This window comes from Lepidochelys olivacea (assembly GCF_965140295.1).
Source record: "Lepidochelys olivacea isolate rLepOli2 genome assembly, chromosome: 7".
In the NCBI taxonomy this organism is placed as follows: Eukaryota; Metazoa; Chordata; order Testudines; family Cheloniidae; genus Lepidochelys; species Lepidochelys olivacea.
In genome coordinates, this window is record NC_140417.1 from 51,805,649 (window position 1) to 51,827,089 (window position 21,441).

Genomic DNA, 21,441 nt, shown 5'->3' on the forward strand with positions numbered 1-21,441 from the left:
TTCTACCACCTCCCTAGGTAACGCATTCCAGTGTTTCACCACCCTCCTAGTGAAAAAGTTTTTCCTAATATCCAACCTAAATCTCCCCCACTGCAACTTGAGACCATTACTCCTTGTCCTGTCCTCTTCTACCACTGAGAATAGTCTAGAACCATCCTCTCCGGAACCACCTCTCAGGTAGTTGAAAGCAGCTATCAAATCCCCCCTTATTCTTCTCTTCTGAAGACTAAACAATCCCAGTTCCCACAGCCTATCCTCATAAGTCATGTGTTCCAGACCCCTAATCATTTTTGTTGCCCTTTGCTGGACTCTCTCCAATTTATCCACATCCTTCTTGAAGTGTGGGGCCCAATACTGGACACAGTACTCCAGATGAGGCCTCACCAATGTCGAATAGAGGGGAATGATCACGTCCCTCGATCTGCTGGCTATGCCCCTACTTATACATCCCAAAATGCCATTGGCCTTCTTGGCAACAAGGGCACACTGCTGACTCAGATCCAGCTTCTCGTCCACTGTCACCCCTAGGTCCTTTTCTGCAGAACTGCTGCCTAGCCATTCGGTCCCTAGTCTGTTGCGGTGCATTGGGTTCTTCTGTCCTAAGTGCAGGACCCTGCACTTATCCTTATTGAACCTCATCGGATTTCTTTTGGCCCAATCCTCCAATTTGTCTAGGTCCCTCTGTATCCTATCCCTGCCCTCCAGCGTATCTACCACTCCTCCTAGTTTAGTATCATCCACAAATTTGCTGAGGGTGCAATCCACACCATCCTCCAGATCATTTATGAAGATATTGAACAAAACCGGCTCCAGGACTGACCCCTGGGGCACTCCACTTGACACCAGCTGCCAACTAGACATGGAGCCATTGATCACTACCCGTTGAGCCCGACAATCTAGCCAACTTTCTACCCACCTTATAGTGCATTCATCCAGCCCATACTTCTTTAACTTGCTGACAAGAATACTGTGGGAGACCGTGTCAAAAGCTTTGCTAAAGTCAAGGAACAACACGTCCACCGCTTTCCCTTCACCCACAGAACCAGTAATCTCATCATAGAAGGCGATTAGATTAGTCAGACATGACCTTCCCTTGGTGAATCCATGCTGACTGTTCCTGATCACTTTCCTCCCATGTAAGTGCTCCCAGCACAGTACCCAGATGGCATGTCTTAGTCCTGACTGTTCTGTCGGGGGGGAGGGGGAAGAGGGGTGCTTTGCAGTTCTGTGGGGTGGAGAGGACTCACCCTGTCTCCTGCCCAACAAGGCTTTGCTCCAGTTTGTGCTTTCCCTGTGCTCTGGTCTCCCCACTGCTGCTGGACATCTCTTTGGAGGAGCAGAGAACTGAGGTGGGAGCCCCCGGAGCCTATGCGAGGAGACTGCTCCCTCCCAAGCAGTGGAGTTAAATGGGTGAGAAGAGCCCAGACAAGAATCCCTCCCTGTCTCAAGTAATGAGATTTCACTGTCTGCCCCCACCCCCAGCTGGCTGGGCAGAGCAGGGCCGGGCCAGCCATGGAAGAAACAAGGAGACCAAGGTTATTTCAATCACACATACTCCTTCAGGCCAGCCTCCCCCATCACAGGCCCCTTGAATTACTGATGGGCGCGCCACCTTTGACCCTCTGACCAGGCGCTGCCCTCAGTGTAAGGAGGTGATGCAGTGCAGGGTCCCAGGCTTGCATCCCTGCAGGATTCCAGTGGGACCCAAACTCCCTCGCGCCTGCCTCAGGGAGCCTGGCCTGGTGGGATGCAGGGCTGTGCCCTGAGAAGGAGCCACCTGATCAGGGCCCTGCCTGGAATGCTCGGCATTTCAGGTCCTAGCTGCTAGGTCACTATGGTACATTGGGAGCTGCCACCCCTGACCATGCTCAGGGAGAGCACACATGCCCACTGAGCTACTGCTGCTGTGTGGGCTGGATCCATGACACAAAGGGCTGTGCCCCATTCTGCCTGTTCTTGGGCAGACACCACAGCCAGGGCTGTGTACAGCAGTGCAGGGTATCAAACTTGTCCTGAGTCCATGCAAAATTCTGCCAGGCCTGCACTTGCCAGCAAACTGCCAACACAGCCTGGATACCTGCTCCTGCCACTCACTTGTCCCAGGTTGGGAGAGAGAGGCCCTGAGCCACCTCCTCTGAGTCCTGCACAGCTCAGCTGGCCAAGTGGCTCTGCACCCACTCAGTTAGTAGGATGCCAGCACAGCACAGAGGAGCAGAGAGTGGGACACAGGCACTGGGGCTAATGCAACTCCCAGTGTCATAGAATATCAGGGTTGGAAGGGACCTCAGGAGGTCATCTAGTCCAACCCCCTGCTCAAAGCAGGACCAATCCCCAACTTTTGCCCCAGATCCCTAAATGGCCCCCTCAAGGATTGAACTCACAACCCTGGGATTAGCAGGCCAATGCTCAAACCACTGAGCGATCCCTCCCCCCAGTCAGTAGGTGTTGGGCACCACTCATTTCCCCAGCTCGACAGGGCCTTTGGCTGAGCCATGTGGGTCCTGATCTTCACCAAGCACTTACTGCTCTTGCTACCCACCACCAAAGCAAAGGCAGCTGGGTTGCTGGAAGGAGATTACCCCTCACTGGCATTTAGAGAGCACTTGCCACTCTCCCACGAGTCGGTAACCTCAGCACCACCAGGGACTACAGCCAGGCTAGAGCAGTCACCCCAACACCAAGGGAGCAGCCCAGCTCCTGGCAGCCAGCTAGCCCATTTGCAGAGCCCTGGCAGGCCTGGCACCCACAGCACATTACCTCAGGCTGGGGCCAGGCTAGTTTTAGGGGTCTGGGCAATGGGGCTTTTACTCCACAGCCTATTCTGAGATGTGCCTTGTGCACTATGATTATCCAGGTGGGCTCCCCATCCTATAAGGCATGAATCTGTAATTATGGTTGCGTTGTGGGTGGGTGGAAGAAAAGGAACTCCTTCTCACAGCTCATCTGGTTTCATCCACCATATGAGAGAGGCTCTGACTTTTGGTGGGACTGTTACCCTGTCATTCATCTTGTCCTTGTCCAGTGTGTAAACTGACTGAAGCCAGGCCCACAGGCAACAAAGGTGGAGTCTGACGAACGATGTCACACATATACATGTCACCATGCAGCCTAGTAGGGAAAGGCAGATCCTGATTGTGGCAAGAGATAAGAGGGTGACTTGGTTTATCAGACCGTTCAAAGCCTGAACTCTGTCTATAGGCAGGTAGGTAGGCTTCTCCTGAGGATGTCTCTAGGGTCGCTCCTATGAAATCTATAGTCAGAGTCAAAGTGAGAATTTCTTTGTTTACACAGATCCCCAGTGATCCCAGAAGGTGGAGCAAGAACAGGGTAGCCAACCAGGCCGCCTGGCTTGAGCTGCCCATTAGTAGCCAATTGTTCATATACACGAAAACAGTGCAGCCACTGTATCTCATCTGGGCTGCCACCATTGAGAAGACTCTTGCAAAGACCCTAAGTGCTGTTGTCAGCCCAAATGTGAGTGCTCTGAACTGACAGTGCTCTTGCCTTACCATGAATCTGAGAAACCTTCTATGGGATTAGTGAAAATCCACATGAAAGTAAGGATCTTTCATGTTGCGGGCCACGAACCGCAGGAGGGAATTACGGATGCCAATGTTGCCATGCAAAATTTTGATTTGTGAATAAAGACATTTAGGTGGGATAGATCAAGAACTGGTCTCTATCCTCCATTTTGGGGGGAACTCAAATATGGGGAGTAGAACTCCTTCCCTTGATGTTGGGGTGGCACCTGCTCTTCCGCCTATCTCGGAAAGAGGAAGATCCCACCTCCTGATGAAGGTGTTGAGAGTGGTGTCACTGTGGAGGATGTGGGAGAGATAACCTCATCAGCACTATTCTTTTTGGGAGACAAATCTGAAGTACTGTCCCTGTCACTAGAACAGGTTTTAGAACAAACTGATAAATTAAACAGTAATAAATCACCAGGACCAGATGGGATTCACCCAAGAGTTTTAAATGAACTCAAATATGAAATTACAGAACTAACTGTGGTATGTAACCTATCACTTGAACCAATTACTGGAAAGTAGCTAATGTAATGCTGATTTTTAAAAAGACTCCAGAGGCAATCCTGGCAATTACAGGCCAGTAAGCCTAACTTCTGTACCTGGCACATTGGTAGAAACAATAGTAAAGAACAGAATTATCAGACATGTAGATGAACATGATTTTTTGGGGAAGAGTCAACATGATTTTTGTAAAGGGAAATCATGCCTCATCAATCTATTAGAATTCTTTGTGTGTGTCAATAAGCATGCAAATAAGGGTGATCCAGTGGATAAAGTGCATCTTCAGAAAGCCTTTGACAAAAACCCTCACCAAAGTCACTTAAGGAAACTGAGCAATAACGGGATAACAGAGAAGGTCCCCTCATCGATCAGTAACTGGTTAAAAAACAGGAAACAAAGGGTAGGAATAAATGGTCAGTTTTCACAATGGACAGAGGTAAACAGTGGGGTCCCCCAGGTACCTATACTGGACCTGTCCTGCTCAACATATTCATTAGTGAACTGGAAAAGGAAGTGAACAGTGAAGTCCCAAAGTTTGCAGATGATACAAAATTACTCAAGATAGTCAAGCTGACTGAACAGTTACAAAGGGATTTCACAAAACTGGGTCAGAAAATGGCAGATGAAATTCAGTGTTGATAATTGCAAAGCAATGCACACTGGAAAAAATAATCCCAACTACACATATATAACGATGGACTCTAAATTAGCTATTACCACTCAAGAAAGATCTTGGGAGTCGTCATGGATAGCTCTCTGAAAACTTCAGCTCAAAGTGCAGCAGCAGTCAAACAGGCTAACAGAATGCTAGAAACTATTAGGAAAAGTATAGAAAACCAGAAAATATCCTAAAGCCACTATATAAAAACATGGCACGCCCACACCTGGAATAATGTTCTGGTTGCCCCATCTCAAAAAAGATGTAATGGAACTGGAAAAGGTTCAGAGAAGGGCAATGGAACAGCTTCCATACAAGGAGAGACTAAAAAGATTAGCACTATTCAGCTTAGAAAGAAGATGACTAAGGGATGATATGATAGAATGGTGCGGAAAAAGTAAAAAGAGAAGTGTTATTTACCCTTTCCCACAATACTAAAAACCAGGGGTCACCCAATTAAATGAATAGGCAGCAAGTTTAATACAAACAAGAGTAAGTACTTTTTCACACAATGCACAAATTAACCTGTGGAACTCATTGCTATTGAATGTTGTAAAAGCCAAAAGTATGACTGGGTTCAAAAGAGATCTAGATAAATTCAGGGAGGATAGGTCCATTAATGGCTATTAGCCAAGGTGGTCAGGGATGTAACCCCTTATTCAGGGGGAAATAAATGTCTGCCAGAAGCAAGAAAGAGAACACAGGGGTGGCTCTCTCCAAAATTGCCTTGCTCTGTTCACTCCCCCTAAAGCTCTGTTACTACCCTCAGTTGGAGACAGGACACTGGGCATAGCATCAATAATGGTGTGCAGTCTTTGAGCATTCCATCCAAAGAAAACCTTAGCTAGCGGGTGGGGCTGAGCAGTGGCCGTAGAGGTGGAAGAAGCCATGTACTAGGGTCTCAGAACTCTTTGTTTGAGTGGTGGCTCATAAGGGCACTAGTGCTGAAAGGTCTGTGGGGGAAAGTCTGGGCCTGTAAGTTTGCTTGTGGTGTCTTCTCTTCGGGGATGAGGTGTAAATACCTAGGAAGCAGAGGATTGTCTTTGAGTCCTTAAGAGAGCCTACTGACCTCTCATTGAAGAGGTCAGACTTGTCAAAGGGAAGGTCCTGAATGGTATGCTGAACCTTCCTGGGGAACCCCCAAAAATGCAGCCACAATTCATGCCTCATGACTACAGCTGTGGTGATGGCTCTCCACTGCCTCTTGGAGTGATGTCTTAGCCACCAATCTGCCTTCATCAATGCGGGCTTGGAACTGAGCCCTGTCTTCCTAAGGAAGTTTGTCTCTGAATTCCAGAAATTTAGAATAATTTACAAAGTCATACTTTGTTAATACCTGGTAGTTAGCAACACTGAATTGGAGAGTAGCTGATGAAAATATTTTCCTCCCAAGAGGTCAAGATATTTAGCACCCTTGTCAGTTGGGGTAGTCTTGGGGTGCTGTGCTCTGGACCTCCCTGTAGCTGCCTGCAACACTCAGGAGTTGGCCACTGTAAATAGATCTCTGCCCCTTTAGCTGGCATGAAATATCTATTTTCAGTCCTCTTTGGGGTAGGGACACAGGAGGCAGGGATGTGCCACACAGACCTGGTGGGTTCCAAAATGGTCTCATTCACTGGGAGGACCATCCTAGTAAGGCCAGAGTGCTGAAGGATGTTCAATAGACTATGCTGTGTATCCTGGACCTCCTCCAGATATATCTAAAGCTCGCTTGCTGCCCTCTGTAACAGCTCCTGGTACTGCCTGTGATCGATGGAGAGGCAAGGGGAGGATGGAGCTATTACCGTATCCAGTGAAGAAGCTGACACCCCTCAGCCTCCTGTGTCCCTCCTATGGGTTCTGTCTGGGCTCATTTCCCTCACGGGGAGGCTCGTCTGGAGCACTGGATTTGCACAATGAAAAGGTAGCGTCCTGCTCTACCAGTAGTGCCATCTGTAGCAGTGGAAGAAGGCTCCAGCTTGTGGACGTGGAAAGGGAAGACTCTTTTCTTTGATGTGGGGTTTTTGAGGGTAGAGATGTCTCTAAGTACCACTGAGCCACATAGAAGAGGAGATTGTGGATAGGGCAGAGCAAAAATATCCTGTGAGATAAAGGCTTCAGTCCCTTATGGTATTTGGGGAGCCCTAGGGAGGGGACTATCAGATCTGGGGTGTCCAGTGATCTGGTGCTAAGAGGATCCCACACAGAGTGAAGTCCAGTATGGCACTCCAGACCAGACAGTATCGATCTTTTGATCTGTGGGACGAAACCAGGACTGATACCATTGGATCCTTCTTCCTTCACACCTTGGACAGAAGATTTGTGTGGGCCTAATTCCTTAGGACCCTCAAATGAGGATTCACCTGAATCCGACCGTGAAGGGGAGGGATGCTCTCTCTTAGAAGCAGATCTGGACAGGGACCTGTCCTTATGCTTATATTCATGTCCCCTACCCTTGGGAGAGGGTTTCTTAAGATTAAGTGTTTTGGCCTCTACTCTGGAGCTCATGCTCAGAGGGGCGTTGCTCACAGTCTGAGGCTGGTATATGGGGAGTCTCCCCAGCCTGGATTCAAATAGAGCCGTGTGACATTATTGACTTGAACTTGGACCGTATAGAACATTGTTGCAACCAAGGTCCTGTAGTGGCACCAAATCTTGTATAAAGGGGGTCAAATAAGGTGTCTAAGACAAGGTAATTGTTTGCTGGTTATGATTATGCTATCTGTATGCATGTATCATTTTTGTGTTTTTGTATTTGTTATAAGTATTGGCTCTATACTGTCTGTATTTCAAACTTGTGCTATGCTTCTGAGTGACACCCCAGACAAGTTGGTATCAGCTCTGCCTAGCCTGCTTGATGGCCCATTAAGGACCATCAGCTATACAACTGACCCATTGAGAGAAGGCAGATACACCTTGTGACTCAGCAAGGTGTGCAGGGACATGCCTATGGTCAGAACTCTTGAGGTTTTTCCAGGTCACGTGATGGACAGCTTGTCTTTGGAACAAAGAAAGCAGAAACCACATGGCAAGAGAATATAAAAAGCTGCTGCAGCTCCTCCATCTTGTCTTCAATCCTGCTTCTTACCTCTGGAGGGACTTTGCTACACAGAAACTTTGAACTGTGGATGTACTCCAGAAACTTGATTTGAACCTGCAGTTTATTCTATCATTGCTGCAAGCCTGAACCAAGAACTTTGCCATTACTGTATGTAATTGATTCCATTTAACCAATTCCAGCTCTCATCTATATTTCTTTCCTTTTATGAATAAACCTTTAGATTTTAGATTCTAAAGGATTGGCAACAGCGTGATTTGTGGGCAAGATCTGATTTGTATATTGACCTGGGTCTGGGGCTTGGTCTTTTGGGATCGAGAGAACCTTTTTTCTTTTACTGGGGTATTGGTTTTCATAATGAGTGGCTCTGGTGGTGATACTGGGAAACTGGAGTGTCTAAGGGAATTGCTTGTGTGACTTGTGGTTAGCCAGTGGGGTAAAACCAAAGTCTTCTCTGTCTGGCTGGTTTGGTTTCCCTTGCTGTGCACAGAAACCCCAGAGTGGTGCAAGCAAAGGCCAGGGAGTTAGGGTGCAGCTGTGGAGTCGCCTCTGCAATCCACCTCCTGGGCAGGGCAGGGCAAGATGCCACAGCCCAGCAAGCAGCGTGTCTGGCTAAGTCCTGCAGGGGGCACTGAGTGATCTGCTACACCACCCAAGTCCCCTGAAATGCTGTGCCACAGAGACCCCCAGCTGGGGCCAGTGCTGGGCGCACCAACAGCCCTGCCACCTGGAGGGGAAAGGGGACCTGTTCACCACCCTTCCAGGATTCCCATGGCAGAGCTGCCAGGCAGGTACCCCCAGCCCATCTCCATGCCGGGATGGCACTGCCATGCCCAGAGACACCCCTAGGGGCACTGCTCTATTTCTCAGGGAACTTGCGTAAGGGACATAGTATAACTTGTGCCCCATCACATAGGTGCCAGAAATCCAGCCAGAGTCAGGAACAAGAGTCCAGGGGAATGAGAAAACCAGCAACCCCAGCCTGCCTGCAGGTGGGGTGAGCGCCCAGACCCACGGTCTCTGGGCAGCCCATTTGCAGGGGGAAGGAAGGAGGGGGTGGAGGTGCAAGCACTCAAGGCCAGGTGTCTGGGCAGCTTGTGGTGACCCACACAGCACTGAGAAGGAGGCTCTCCTGGCCCTGTGCTGGCTCCTGCCAGTGTCACTACACAAGCTGTACCTCCTGCCACTGCTATTCCTCTCAGCTCACTCCAAGGGCCGCTCAGTAGAACATCGGCTCCGTTACTCAGCAGACACACACAGGCACGAGACTGCCACAGTTTCAGCAGCTTGGACCCACACTTGGGGCTGTTCTGCCTCCTGGCCCCCACACTGCAAGTCCATGTGTGTCTAGGACAGGGGTTGGCAACCTATTGCACACATGCCAAAGACGGCATGCAAGCCAATTTTTAATGGCACACTGCTGCCTGCCAGGTCCCAGCTGTCGGCCCCACTCAGAGCAGGGCCAGCGGCCGGGACCCCGGCAGGTAGCAGCGTGCCATTAAAAATCCTGCCCACCCTGACCCGCTCTTCTCCGCCCCCCGCGGGGGGAGGATGAAGAAGCTTGGTCCAGGGCTGCTGCTGCAGGGCAGGCAAGCTCCCCCTCCCCCGCCTCTTTCCCCAGCATGCTGGGTTCCTGCCCCTCTCCTCTCCCTCCCTTGCGGCAGATCTGCTGATGGCCCTTGCAACGGAGGGGGAGAAGCTGAGCCGCGGGGCGCTTGCTGCTCCAGGGAGGAGGCAGAGAAGAGGTGGGGACGGGGGGTGGGGTGGGGGGTGGAATCAGGGCATATCCCCTCCAGCCCCCTGCCATGAGTCACTCTGGGCAGCAGGCTGGGAGTACCCCCACGACCCCAGCCCATACCCCCAGCCCTCTGCCCTGACCCCTGCACTCTCCCCACACTCCCAGCCCTCTGCCCTGACCCCTGCACCCCCCTCACATACATTCCGCCCTGACTCCAGCCCCCCTCACACATACCCAGCCCCCCCACACCCCATGCCCTGACTCTTGCACCCCCCACATTCTCAACCTCACCCTGAGCACTAAACGGGAGCTCCTGCACACCCCCCCACATTCCCACCTGCACCCCTTGCATCAAATGGGAGCTGCCCAGGTAAGCACTCCACATCCAAACCTCCTGCCCCAACCCAAGCCCCCTCCCCATTCTAGCTCTTGGTCAGGCCCTACACCCCAACCCCCAGCCTGCTCCTTCACCCCCAGCCCTGTGCTCAGTACACTCCCACCCTCAGCTCAGTGCAGGGAGAGAGGAAGAGAATGGGCTAGAACTAGGGAGAAGGTAGGTACCCACTCTGTGTGGCCGGCAGCGGGCTGAGTGGCAACGGGCTGAGCCATGCAGCCCACTGCCGGTCTGGGGTCCCATCCGCTGGCCCCGCTCAGCCCTCTGCCGGCCCGGGGTTCTGGCTGCCGGCCCCTTGCCAGCCAGGGTCCCAGCCGCAGGTCCCGCTCAGCCTGCTGCTGGCCTAGGTGAACGGAACCCCAGGCTGGCAGCGGGCTGGCGGCGTAAGATCACCATTTTAATTTAATTTTAAATGAAACTTCTTAAACATTTTGAAAACCTTGTTTACTTTACATACAACAATAGTTTAGTTATATAATATATAGACTTATAGCGAGACACCCTCTAAAAAACGTTAAAATGTATTACTGGCACGCGAAACCTTAAATGAAAAAGTGAATAAACGAAGACTCAGCACACCACTTCTGAAAGGTTGCCAACCCCTGGTCTAGGACCTGGCTCCAAATCAGCCCATGGGACCCTTGCCTGTGCCTCTCCCCATGCCATTGCTGCCCAGCACCCCAGCTCTGCACCATGCTGCCCATGGCACTGAGTCTGAGCTCTGGGACAGACTCATGGCGGCCAGCAGCATGCCAAGGTGGGAACAGCAGGAGATGGTGTTGCCCAGGGTGGGGGCCCTGAAGCACAACACCCAGCTGCCCTGTGCCAGCTGGAGGAAAAGCAGGAGCTATCAACATGTGTGAATGGCAACTGCTGTCATGCCAGCCAGGCCTATTCCAGATCCTGGAAGCGGCTCTGCCTAGCGTGGGGAAGGGCACAGGGCCTGGCACCAGAAGCCATGCTGGAGAGACAGACACATGCCAGGGCACTCAGCTTCTCAGCCCTTGATTCAGAGTTAAGGGGAGGGTGCGGGTCAGCTAGCCCACTACTGCACGACAGGCACAGACGCTGCTGGCACTCAGCATTGCAAACCAGTGCAGCAGGGAATCTCTGCAACAGTCTCACTCCACATGGAGCAGCCACCCCTCCAGCTGGGTGGAGCAGGACTCCTTTTCGCCAGGCAACAGAAGTCATATGGTCTATCCCATGTGGTGCACTGGCCCCTGCTGGACACCAGGGAATGGCTTCTCACCAGCACAGGCAGCTGTTGGAGACCCAGGTTCAGGGACTCATTGCAATCACTAGAGTCCCTGATTTCTGCCCCTTGGTGCCAGCTCCCTGACTCCAGCCCCATCCCTTGCCAGGCTGCCACGGAGGGAAAGGAAACAAAGCACCAGCCTGTGGCCCATTCCCTCTGCTGTCCCACTATGGGAGAGGGTCCGAGCTGGCAGGGCAGGGCAGGGCAGGGCAGTCAGGTGTGGTGGGGCCCTTCCCTAAAGCTGCTCCAGGAGGGATTACATTTAATCCCTTCTCCGAGGCCCTGCTGCAGCCAGCTCTGCTTCTCAATTGTTCTCATTAGTACATGTCTATGATAGTGAAAACAGATTAACAATAACTAGAACCAAGTCCAAGGCAGGGGCGCACAGAGCAGGGCTCCCCACAGCTCTACTGACAAATCCCGGCCTGGCTCTGTAGTCTCTGCTATCCTAGCCTGGGCTTCCCCCAACACAGCTGCCAGTGCCCCTCAATCCAACTTTTAGCCCCCCACTACTCTTCTATTCTGCCAAGCAGCAAAATACTGGTGCTGAACTTGACATCTAGGAAGGATTACATGGGGCCAAACTCAGCTTCCACAGTGATTTCAATCAAACTGGAATCCAGGTCTCCAAAGTGCTAAATGTGGCCTGCCCAGCCAAAGCAGAGGGGTGAAGCACTGGGACTCGTGCCCCATGCCAAACAAACCCCTGGTTCTCTTTGCAGAGAATGCTCCCCACATTAGAACACCAGTAATTAGAGCCATCCCTTTCTGCTCTCCCCCTCCGGGAAGCATTGGGAAGTCATGCAGTAACAACCACCCAGTGAGGGCTGTATAATGAGCAGTAGGACAGGGTGTGATAGGAGAGCTGTGACTCACCACAATTAACACGGGCATAACCAGAGGTATTAAATACTGCAATGACTCTCTCGAACCCATTCTGTCCAGCCCTGAAATAGGACGACATGCAGTGCAAGTCCTCTCATCAGCTCCGCCTGAGAAATGCTCCTCTCTTGGCTCCAGGGGGCTCACCCCACCAAAGGTCTGTAATGAGATGCCTTGTTGCCTCCTGCCCCATGGCAATGTGTTGCTGGGGTAACTGGACTGCTCTCTGATGCTACACTCAGACACCAGCTGAGTCTGCCTGGCTCCGGGAACCCTTCTGTCAGGCATCTTCTGAACTGTCCTCACTTGGCCACTGCACCACCCCCAGCTCAGGGCAATTCAGTCATGGGAGCGGGGTCCAGGCCCCTGTACTCCAAGAGGAGCCAAAACATGGGCCAGAGTGCAACAGGCCCATCGAGCATTCCAGCCCGGGCTGCAACCACCTGAGCTCTGAAACAGGAGAGTGCCAGCCCAGGAATCTCCCCCGCAGACAGGAGAGCGCAGGGTTTTATGGATCAAACAGGCAAACAAAATCACAGCAGCGATGGAAGAGCACTATAAGGTCCCTCTGGGCCTGGCCAGGACTAGCCTAGCCATAAATGCCCCAAGCAACAGGGCTCCAATCCCAGCCCTGGGGGAGATGTTTTCCTGAATAAACAAGCCACAATGCAAGGAACTTTCCCTGATATTTTCAGGAGCACAGGAATTGCCAGATGGGATCAGAGCTGAGGTCCATGCCGCCCAATCTCCTGTCTGCAACAGTGCCCAGCCCCAGGTGCTTCAGAGGCAGGTGTAAGAACCCACAGCAGCAGACTGGGAACAATCTACTCCAAAGACAGTCTCATTTGGATCTCTAATAGCTGAGGACTAATTAAACCCTGCTACAGGAGGGTTACCTCCCTTCCATTACTCTCATGAGCGCTCACTATGACAGTTCTGGATATTTTGCTTACCTGTATCAATGTCTAATTCTCTACTGAACATTTCCAAGTTCTTGGCCTCAACATCTTCCAGTGGCAGAGAGTTCCACAGGTCAGTTACACATTGTGTGAACAAGTGTTTCCTTTGGTCAGGTTTTGAATTGAATTGAACTGACTTGAATGTCCTCTTGTTCACGCACTAGCTGCCATGGACAAGAGATGTTCTGGATGTCCCTCAGACTAGTCAGTATTTGATAGACTATCATGTCTCCTCTCTAAGATAACAATCCCCATCTTCTCAACCGCTCTTCATAGGAGAGTTTCTCCAGGCCCTGGGTCTTTCCCATTGCCCTTCTTTGGGCCCCTCTAATTCTGCGCTATCCTTTCAGAGACGGGGTGCCCAGTGCTGTACAGGATCCAGATGAGGCCGCACCAGAATTAGAATGTTCTCTGCCACATTCCTTATGCAGCTGAACACACCTTGCTCTTCTGACCACAGCTGCCCATTGAGCAGAGGTCTCCATGGCACTGTCTCTAATGGCACCCAGCTCCTATCCCCAAGCTGACAGTTAAGTCAGGCTTGCTGGGAGTAATCCCCTCCAGTATATGTTACTTTGCTTTCAGCACACTAAGTATAGTTTGCCACTGGGCTGCCCGTTCCCGTGGATTGTTTCGGTCCCTCTGGACTCAACTAACAAAGAACTGGGCCATCTCCAAGTTTAGCCACCCCACTGCACTCCCCTCATGGTTCCCACTGGTAGACAGCCCCTTCTGTAACCAATACCCCTTTGGGGATTTTCCTGATTGCACCTTGCTAGCCCAACTCCCCACCCCTGCAGAGACAACCCCTGCCCCCCTGTGCTGGCTGAGGAGCACTGTGCCATAGCTAATGGAGCAGGTTTGTCTGTTCTGCCCTCAACTCGCTCCTTCCTTCTGGGGCACAGAAGAGAATGAACACAGCGTTCCAGGTATGCGGTCAGTCTTACGGCAGAGAGCTGCTGCCTCTATGCAAGGACACCTCAGGGGGTGGATTACAGTCACTGCATTTTGCTCACTGCCCTGCCGCATGGCAATCTCCTGTCTGATCTGCTGGCCACTGCCCCCAAGGGCATCTATACACTCCTGCTCTAACGATGAGGTTTAACTCAGATGTGCACTGTTCAGGGGCTGGGGGGGGGTGCTTGCCTCACTGCTTGGAATCTGATGCCTGCCCCTCAAGCATTAGCGGTGTCCATGGCCGGGGTTGCTGCTCCCCTTTCTTTCTGACAACCAGAGAGGGGGAGAAAGAGGGGGTCCGAGAAGGGGCCTGCCGAGGTTCCACAGCTTGGGAGCCTTGCTGATTTCCACGTCAGAACTGCTTGGTTCACATAAGGACAGAGATGGGTTTTATCAAGTGGCAGCCCATAGCCTTGCTGGCTGTCAAGAGTCGAGCTGGGATCTCGTGTGTCCCTTTCTAGAGGCCCTGCTGGGCCCCTGCTTACCCGTAATACCACGCTCTTCATGCTGCCCTCCCAGAGTTAGCATGGGTCTGATTGCAGGCACAAACAAAAGTCTTTGCCCCTCCCTCTGGCTGTCAGGTCCAGCAACCTGAGCAGGGGCAGGAGCTGCGGAGGCTGGGGCAGGGAGGTGATCCCGGAGCTCACTCCAGTGCCGAGTCCTTTCCAAGGACAGAGCTGCCAGCAACAACAAGCAGTTCTGTGAAGTCTGTGGGAGAGCAAAGCCTGTTCGCATTTGCAAAGCAGAAAAGGCCACCAATTAGTGACCTTGTGCTGAACACTTGGCACAGTCATGCTCAGGGCTGTGTGACTGGTGCAGGGATCGCGGGATATAGGATATAATTAGATGCATTTGTGTACATCTCTGAGTCCTTGAAAGAAGGATCAGAGCAAGTCTGGCTGCAGGGCTGAGTGGCCCAGCCAGATGGGGCTCGGCTCTCTGCAAAACCAGGGACTAACCTGTTCCACATGCACAGAGGGAAAGCGGGATGCGCAGGATGGGGACCAGAGGCTCCCAGCAGGGGACGAGGCAGAGCTGGAGGCAGAAGATGTTCGGGGAGAATGCACGTGCATTTACAAACAAATGCAAGTGGATCTTAGCTACCTCACCTGGACATGGGCCGAGCTCTTGGCAGGAAGCACACACACACCCAGAACCTGCAGGACATGCATTCACCCTGTACCATGGCCCCTGGGCGTTCTGAGACAAGAAGTGGGAGAGGGTGTCCTGCCTGCCAGGACCACGCTGCTCCCCTTCCCTGGACAGGGCTTGTCCATGCTGTTGGCCTCATAAATATGGCCATGAGGCACAGCAGTGTGCTAGGGCACAGCGCAGCCTGAAAGGGGGCAACAACTGTGGCTGACGACACTCAACCACCTGGCCAGTGAAATCACTAATGAATTTGCCAGCACCTTCCCCACAGTAAGCTCCATGCATGATGATTTCAGTGGGCACCTAGTTTAGAGGTCCCTTTGCTCACAGGCTGCTGCACTGGACTACAGGCATTTGTGTCATTTCCTTATATCACAGAGACACAAGGACAGCAAGGATTCGACCCCTTCCCTTCCTGACACGGGGCAGGAGCAGGACACTGGGAGCTGCTGCCAGCTATGTCTGGGATCTCCATAGCCCCCAGGTATCCCTCCAGCCCCTGCCTACCTCACACACAGCCAATACAAAACCCTCTTCCACCCAAAACACCCCTGGGAGAGCTGGCCCTGCCTCACAGCAATGCTGGCCAGGATGGGGACTGGAGAGAAGGGGCCATGCCAGGACCCGTGGCTGATGTGAGGCAAGGCAAGTGCCAGGCCCCCGCCTGCCCAGGTGAGCTCAATCTACATGCACCCAGTGCTGGAACAACATGCCACCAGGCAGTAATCTTACTGCCACCTCTCTGGAGGCCTCTGCACAGGGTCTGAGCCTGTCCCCCATTCCTGTGACCAATGTGGGAGCTGAACGTATGCAAGGCACATGGTGGGCGAGTCCCCGGGCCTGGCAGCGCACATGGAGCCTAGAAGGGCACCTTACCACCCTGGCACTAAGCAGCCGTCACCCCAGAGCCAACTGAGGGAGGCAGAAGGTTGCACATAGAAAAGTTGAGAGTCGCATGGTGCCACCCTGCCATTTCCTACAGTAACAGCACATCAAGGCTTTGGGATCCTGGAAGGCAGCGCTGTTCTCCTGACTCACCTAGGCTCCTTCTCAGCAGCACACAGGGCTGAGTCTCCTGCCAGGACACCCTAAGAGCAGCCAGCTTAGAAAGGCAGGTAGCGCAGTGGGTAGGGGACTAACCTGGGATGCAGGAGACCAGAGTTCCATTCCCTACTCTGCAACTGGCTCCCTGGTTTCACCAAGTCTGTCTGGCCATCAGCTGCCAGCTGTAGAGCGAGGATAGGAGCCCTGCCCTGCCCCAGAGGGGAGCTGGAGTGGCCCCCAGACACAATGGAGATGAGGGCCACGTAAGTATCTTACACAGCTGGCACTAGAGCTGTGCACATGTGGGTGCAGCCCTGCCTGAGGGCTAAACTGCCACCAGTAAAAAGAAAGGCAACAGCACAGACAGCAGCACGGTGGAGGTGAGGCACCAGCAGGCTGGGCAGGTGTCCGCTTACAGCTGCCATGGGACGCAGGCCAATATGAAAGGGAGTGGGGCATACAGAGCAGTGGGGGCGCTGCGGCAGGAGGACAGCAGGGCTAGTTCTGTGCTCAAGGGAGCACGCCTGCCCCCTCCACGGCTAGACAGGCCTAGGAGATGGAAGTGGTCCCAGCTGAGCCGAGGCAGGGCAGAGCAGCAGTTGGGCCAGTACATAGGGAGTTAAGTGAACTTGGTGTCCAACCCACCTTGTGGGGCAGATACGTGGACCCTAGTGACCAGCACACACCTGGCGGGGATTCCCATCCCCAAGCTCTGAAGGGCTGAGTCCATCCCCAGCTACACCACAGCACAGCCTCTCGGCGACACTGCCTCTCGCAGGAGGAGTCACTCACCCTTGGAAGTCAGTGTCCATGAGGAGTCGGACCAGAATCCCTGTCACAGCCACAAGGATTGGATAATGATCCACGCTCTCTAGCCCTGGGGGACAGAGCAGAGCCAGAGCAATGACCATGGCTGGGAAGGCCAGGCCATACCCCATCCCCGCACCTGCCCGGCTCTTTACCCTCAGCCTGGCAGCTGTACGTCTCTTTGCAGCAGCCCACCTCAGCTACACCCATGGCTGCGCTGGGGGAGACCTGGGCCAGAGGCATGACCTCCTCCTCTCCCAAACCCCATAAGCACCTTTCACATGGCCTTGGTCGCAGGCATCTCCCCATGGCCAGCACTGACTTGACTTCTCCAAAGCTTCAGGAAAGAGGGGCTCCCTGCCACCCTGGGGCTGATGCCTTGCCCTGGTGTGGTACAGGGGGGCTGACTGGAGCTCCCCCTAGCAGCCTTCCCACAGGGAGTGTAGCTGAGCTGTGCCTCAAGGGAAGAGGAGACATTGATGAGATAATCATTCTCCGAAGAGAGACAGGCTGACTTAGCAGCGCCACGTGGCCCAAGGACTCTGCTAGCAGCATGACTGTTAATCTGCTGGCTGTGCTTCAGCCATCCCCTAGCAATGCAAGCAGGGAGATGGCCTGTGGTGCAGGGACAGCAGGTGGCTGCTAGCACAGCACTGTCCTTCCCCAAACCTTGCCACACAGCCCAAGGACATACTCAGCAACGCGTAACTAGACAAGGACTTCTGCCTGTGCCAGGGAAGAGCATGCAGGGAGATCAGGCTCCATTCTACAGGCACTTCCCATCCGAGATCCCAGCACCCTTTCCAGTTCCCTAGAGTGCCCCAGAGCAGGCGTGGAACATGGCAGCAGTTTAACAGCTGCTCAGAGTTTGGTGCCTAAAGACCCCAGAGGCCAGGACCTGAGGGGAAGTGAGGGAAGCGGAGAGACTTGCGGCAGGACATAGGGTCTCATGGAAAGAGCCAGGGAACCAGGAGTGAGCACAATGGTCAGGACCCCTGTTTACATCTCCTACAGCCTGCCCTGCAAGCATTTTAGCATCGCCAGTGGTTGGGGTGGCAGGTCACCCTTCTGTTGGACTCAGAAAAAGAATGCCCCCTGCTATATCCCCAGCCCACAGGATTCCCGGCCCTGAGGTTCCCAGCCACATGGCCCAGCACCCAGTGACAGCCCCAGAAGATCACAGACAGGGCCTGTCTCTGCAAAGCACCCATACAGCAACATTGCTCCGCTGGCGAGGGGGAGCACCTGAATCCCCTGGGCCCTCTATGCAGCCACCAGTGAGTTCCTGACGGGCAAGGAGGCAGCCAGACTCTAAGAAGAAGGATAAAGGAGTTTGAGGCACAAGTGGTGTTCTTGTCCATCCTCCCTATGGAAGGAAAAGGCCCAGGTAGAGACCGTTGAATCATGCAAGTCAATGAATGGCTATGCAGGTGGTGTCGGAGAGAAGGCTTTGGATTCTTTGACCATTGGATAGTGTTCCAAGAAGGAGGAGTGCTAGGCAGAGATGGGCACCACCTAACGAAGAGAGGGAAGAGCATCTTCGCAAGCAGGCTGGCTAACCTAGTGAGGAGCGCTTTAAACTAGATTCACTGGAGGAAGGAGACCAAAGCCCTGAGGTAAGTGGGATACCAGGAGGAAGCAAGAGCAGGAGAGCCCAAGAGGGGAGGGCTCCTGCCTCATATTGAGAAAGCGGGACGATCAGCGAGTTATCTCAAGTGCCTATACAGAAATGCAAGAAGCCTGGGAAACAAGCAGGGAGAACTCGAAGTCCTGGCACAGTCAAGGAATTATGATGTGATTGGAATAACGGAGACTTGGTGGGATAACTCACATGACTGGACTACTGTCATGGATGGATATAAACTGTTCAGGAAGGACAGGCAGGGCAGAAAAGGTAGGGGAGTTGCATTGTACGTAAGAGAGCAGTATGACTCTCCGGTATGAAACTGCAAAAAAACCCGAGTGTCTCTGGATTAAGTTTAGAAGTGTGAGCAACAAGGGTGATGTCGTGGTGGGAGTCTGCTATAGACCACCGGATCAGGGGGGTGAGGTGGACGAGGCTTTCTTCTGGCAACTAACGCAAGTTACTAGATTGCAGGCCCTGGTTCTCATGGGAGACTTCAATCACCCTGATATCTGCTGGGAGAGCAATACAGCGGTGCACAGACAATCCAGGAAGTTTTTGGAAAGGGTAGGGGACAATTTCCTGGTGCAAGTGCTGGAGGAACCAACTAGGGGCAGAGCTCTTCTTGACATGCTGCTCACAAACTGGGAAGAATTAGTAGGGGAAGCAAAAATGGATGGGAACCTGGGAGGCAGTGACCATGAAATGGTCGAGTTCAGGATCCTGACACAAGGAAGAAAGGAGAGCAGCAGAATACAGACCCTGGACTTCAGAAAAGCGGACTTTGACTCCCTCAGGGAACAGATGGGCAGGATCCCCTGGGAGAATAACATGAGGGGGAAAGGAGTCCAGGAGACCTGGCTATATTTTAAAGAATCCTTATTGAGGTTACAGGAACAAACCATCCCAATGCGTAGAAAGAATAGTGAATATGGCAGGCGACCAGCTTGCCTTAACAGTGAAATCCTTGCTGATCTTAAACACAAAAAAGAAGCTTACAAGAAGTGGAAGATTGGACAAATGACCAGGTAAGAGTATAAAAATATTGCTCGGGCATGCAGGAGTGAAATCAGGAGGGCCAAATCACACCTGGAGTTGCAGCTAGCAAGAGATGTTAAGAGTAACAAGAAGGGTTTCTTCAGGTATGTTAGCAACAAGAAGAAAGTCAAGGAAAGTGTGAGCCCCTTACTGAATGAGGGAGGCAACCTACCGACAGAGGATGTGGAAAAAGCTAATGTACTCAATGCTTTTTTTGCCTCTGTCTTCACGAACAAGGTCAGCTCCCAGACTACTGCACTGGGCAGCACAGCATGGGGAGGAGGTGACCAGTCCTCTGTGGAGAAAGAAGTGATTCGGGACTACTTAGAAAAGCTGGACAAGCACAAGTCCATGGGGCCGGATGCGCTGCATCAGAGAGTGCTAAAGGAGTTGGCGGATGTGATTGCAGAGCCATTGGCCATTATCTTTGAAAACTCATGGCGATCGGGGGAGGTCCCAGATGACTGGAAAAAGGCTAATATAGTGCCCATCTTTAAAAAAGGGAAGGAGGAGGATCCTGGGAACTACAGGCCAGTCAGCCTCACCTCAGTCCCTGGAAAAATCATGGAGCAGGTCCTCAAGGAATCAATTATGAAGCACTTAGAGGAGAAGAAAGTGATCAGGAACAGTCAGCATGGATTCACCAAGGGCAAGTCATGCCTGACTAATCTAATTGCCTTTATGACGAGATAACGGGCTCTGTGGATGAAGGGAAAGCGATGGACGTGTTGTTCCTTGACTTTAGCAAAGCTTTTGACATGGTCTCCCACAGTATTCTTGCCAGCAAGTTAAAGAAGTATGGGCTGGATGAATGGACTATAAGGTGGATAGAAAGCTGGCTAGATTGTCGGGCTCAACGGGTAGTGATCAATGGCTTCATGTCTAGTTGGCAGCCGGTATCAAGTGGAGTGCCCCAAGGGTCGGTCCTGGGGCCGGTTTTGTTCAATATCTTCATAAATGATCTGGAGGATGGCATGGAGTGCACCCTCAGCAAGTTTGCAGATGACACTAAACTGGGAGGAGTGGTAGATACGCTGGAGGGTAGGGATAGGATACAGAGGGACCTAGACAAATTGGAGGATTGGGCCAAAAGAAATCTGATGAGGTTCAAGAAGGACAAGTGCAGAGTCCTGCACTTAGGACGGAAGAATCCCATGCACTGCTACAGACTAGGGACCAAATGGCTAGGGAGCAGTTCTGCAGAAAAAGACCTTGGGATTACAGTGGATGAGAAGCTGGATATGAGTCAGAAGTGTGCCCTTGTTGCTAAGAAGGCCAATGGCATTTTGGGATGTTTAAGAAGGGGCATTGCCAGCAGATCGAGGGACGTGATCGTCCCCCTCTATTCGACATTGGTGAGGCCTCATCTGGAGTACTGTGTCCAGTTTTGGGCCCCACACTACATGAAGGATGTGGAAAAATTGGAAAACGTCCAACGGAGGGCAACAAAAATGATTAGGGGACTGGAGCACATGACTTATGAGGAGAGGCTGAGGGAACTGGGATTATTTAGTCTGCAGAAGAGAAGAATGAGGGGGGATTTGATAGCTGCTCTCAACTACCTGAAAGGGTGTTCCAAAGAGGATGGATCTAGACTGTTCTCAGTGGTAGCAAATGACAGAACAAGGAGTAGTTGTCTCAAGTTGCAGTGGGGGAGATTTAGGTTGGATATTAGGAAAAACTTTTTCACTAGGAGGGTGGTGAAACACTGGAATGCGTTACCTAGGGAGGTGGTGGAATCTCCTTCCCTAGAAGTTTTTAAGGTCAGGCTTGACAAAGCCCTGGCTGGGATGATTTGGTTGGGGATCGGTCCTGCTTTGAGCAGGGGGTTGGACCGGATGACCTCCTGAGGTCCCTTCCAACCC

General features: G+C 52.4%; 1 protein-coding gene across 4 annotated transcripts in view; it reads right to left on the reverse strand.

Annotated features, from left to right (window-relative positions):
• Positions 1-21,441, reverse strand: part of RNF123 (ring finger protein 123) — a 153,037-nt gene that overhangs the window by 38,650 nt on the left and 92,946 nt on the right. For 3 of the 4 annotated variants that reach the window (XM_084633756.1, XM_084633755.1, XM_084633754.1), the window contains one exon: positions 16,900-16,984. The exons of the other annotated variant lie outside the window; for it this stretch is intronic. In XM_084633756.1, coding sequence (XP_084489882.1) covers positions 16,900-16,984 — 85 coding nt within the window. The remainder of the gene's footprint in view (positions 1-16,899; positions 16,985-21,441) is intronic. 4 annotated transcript variants of the gene reach the window in all.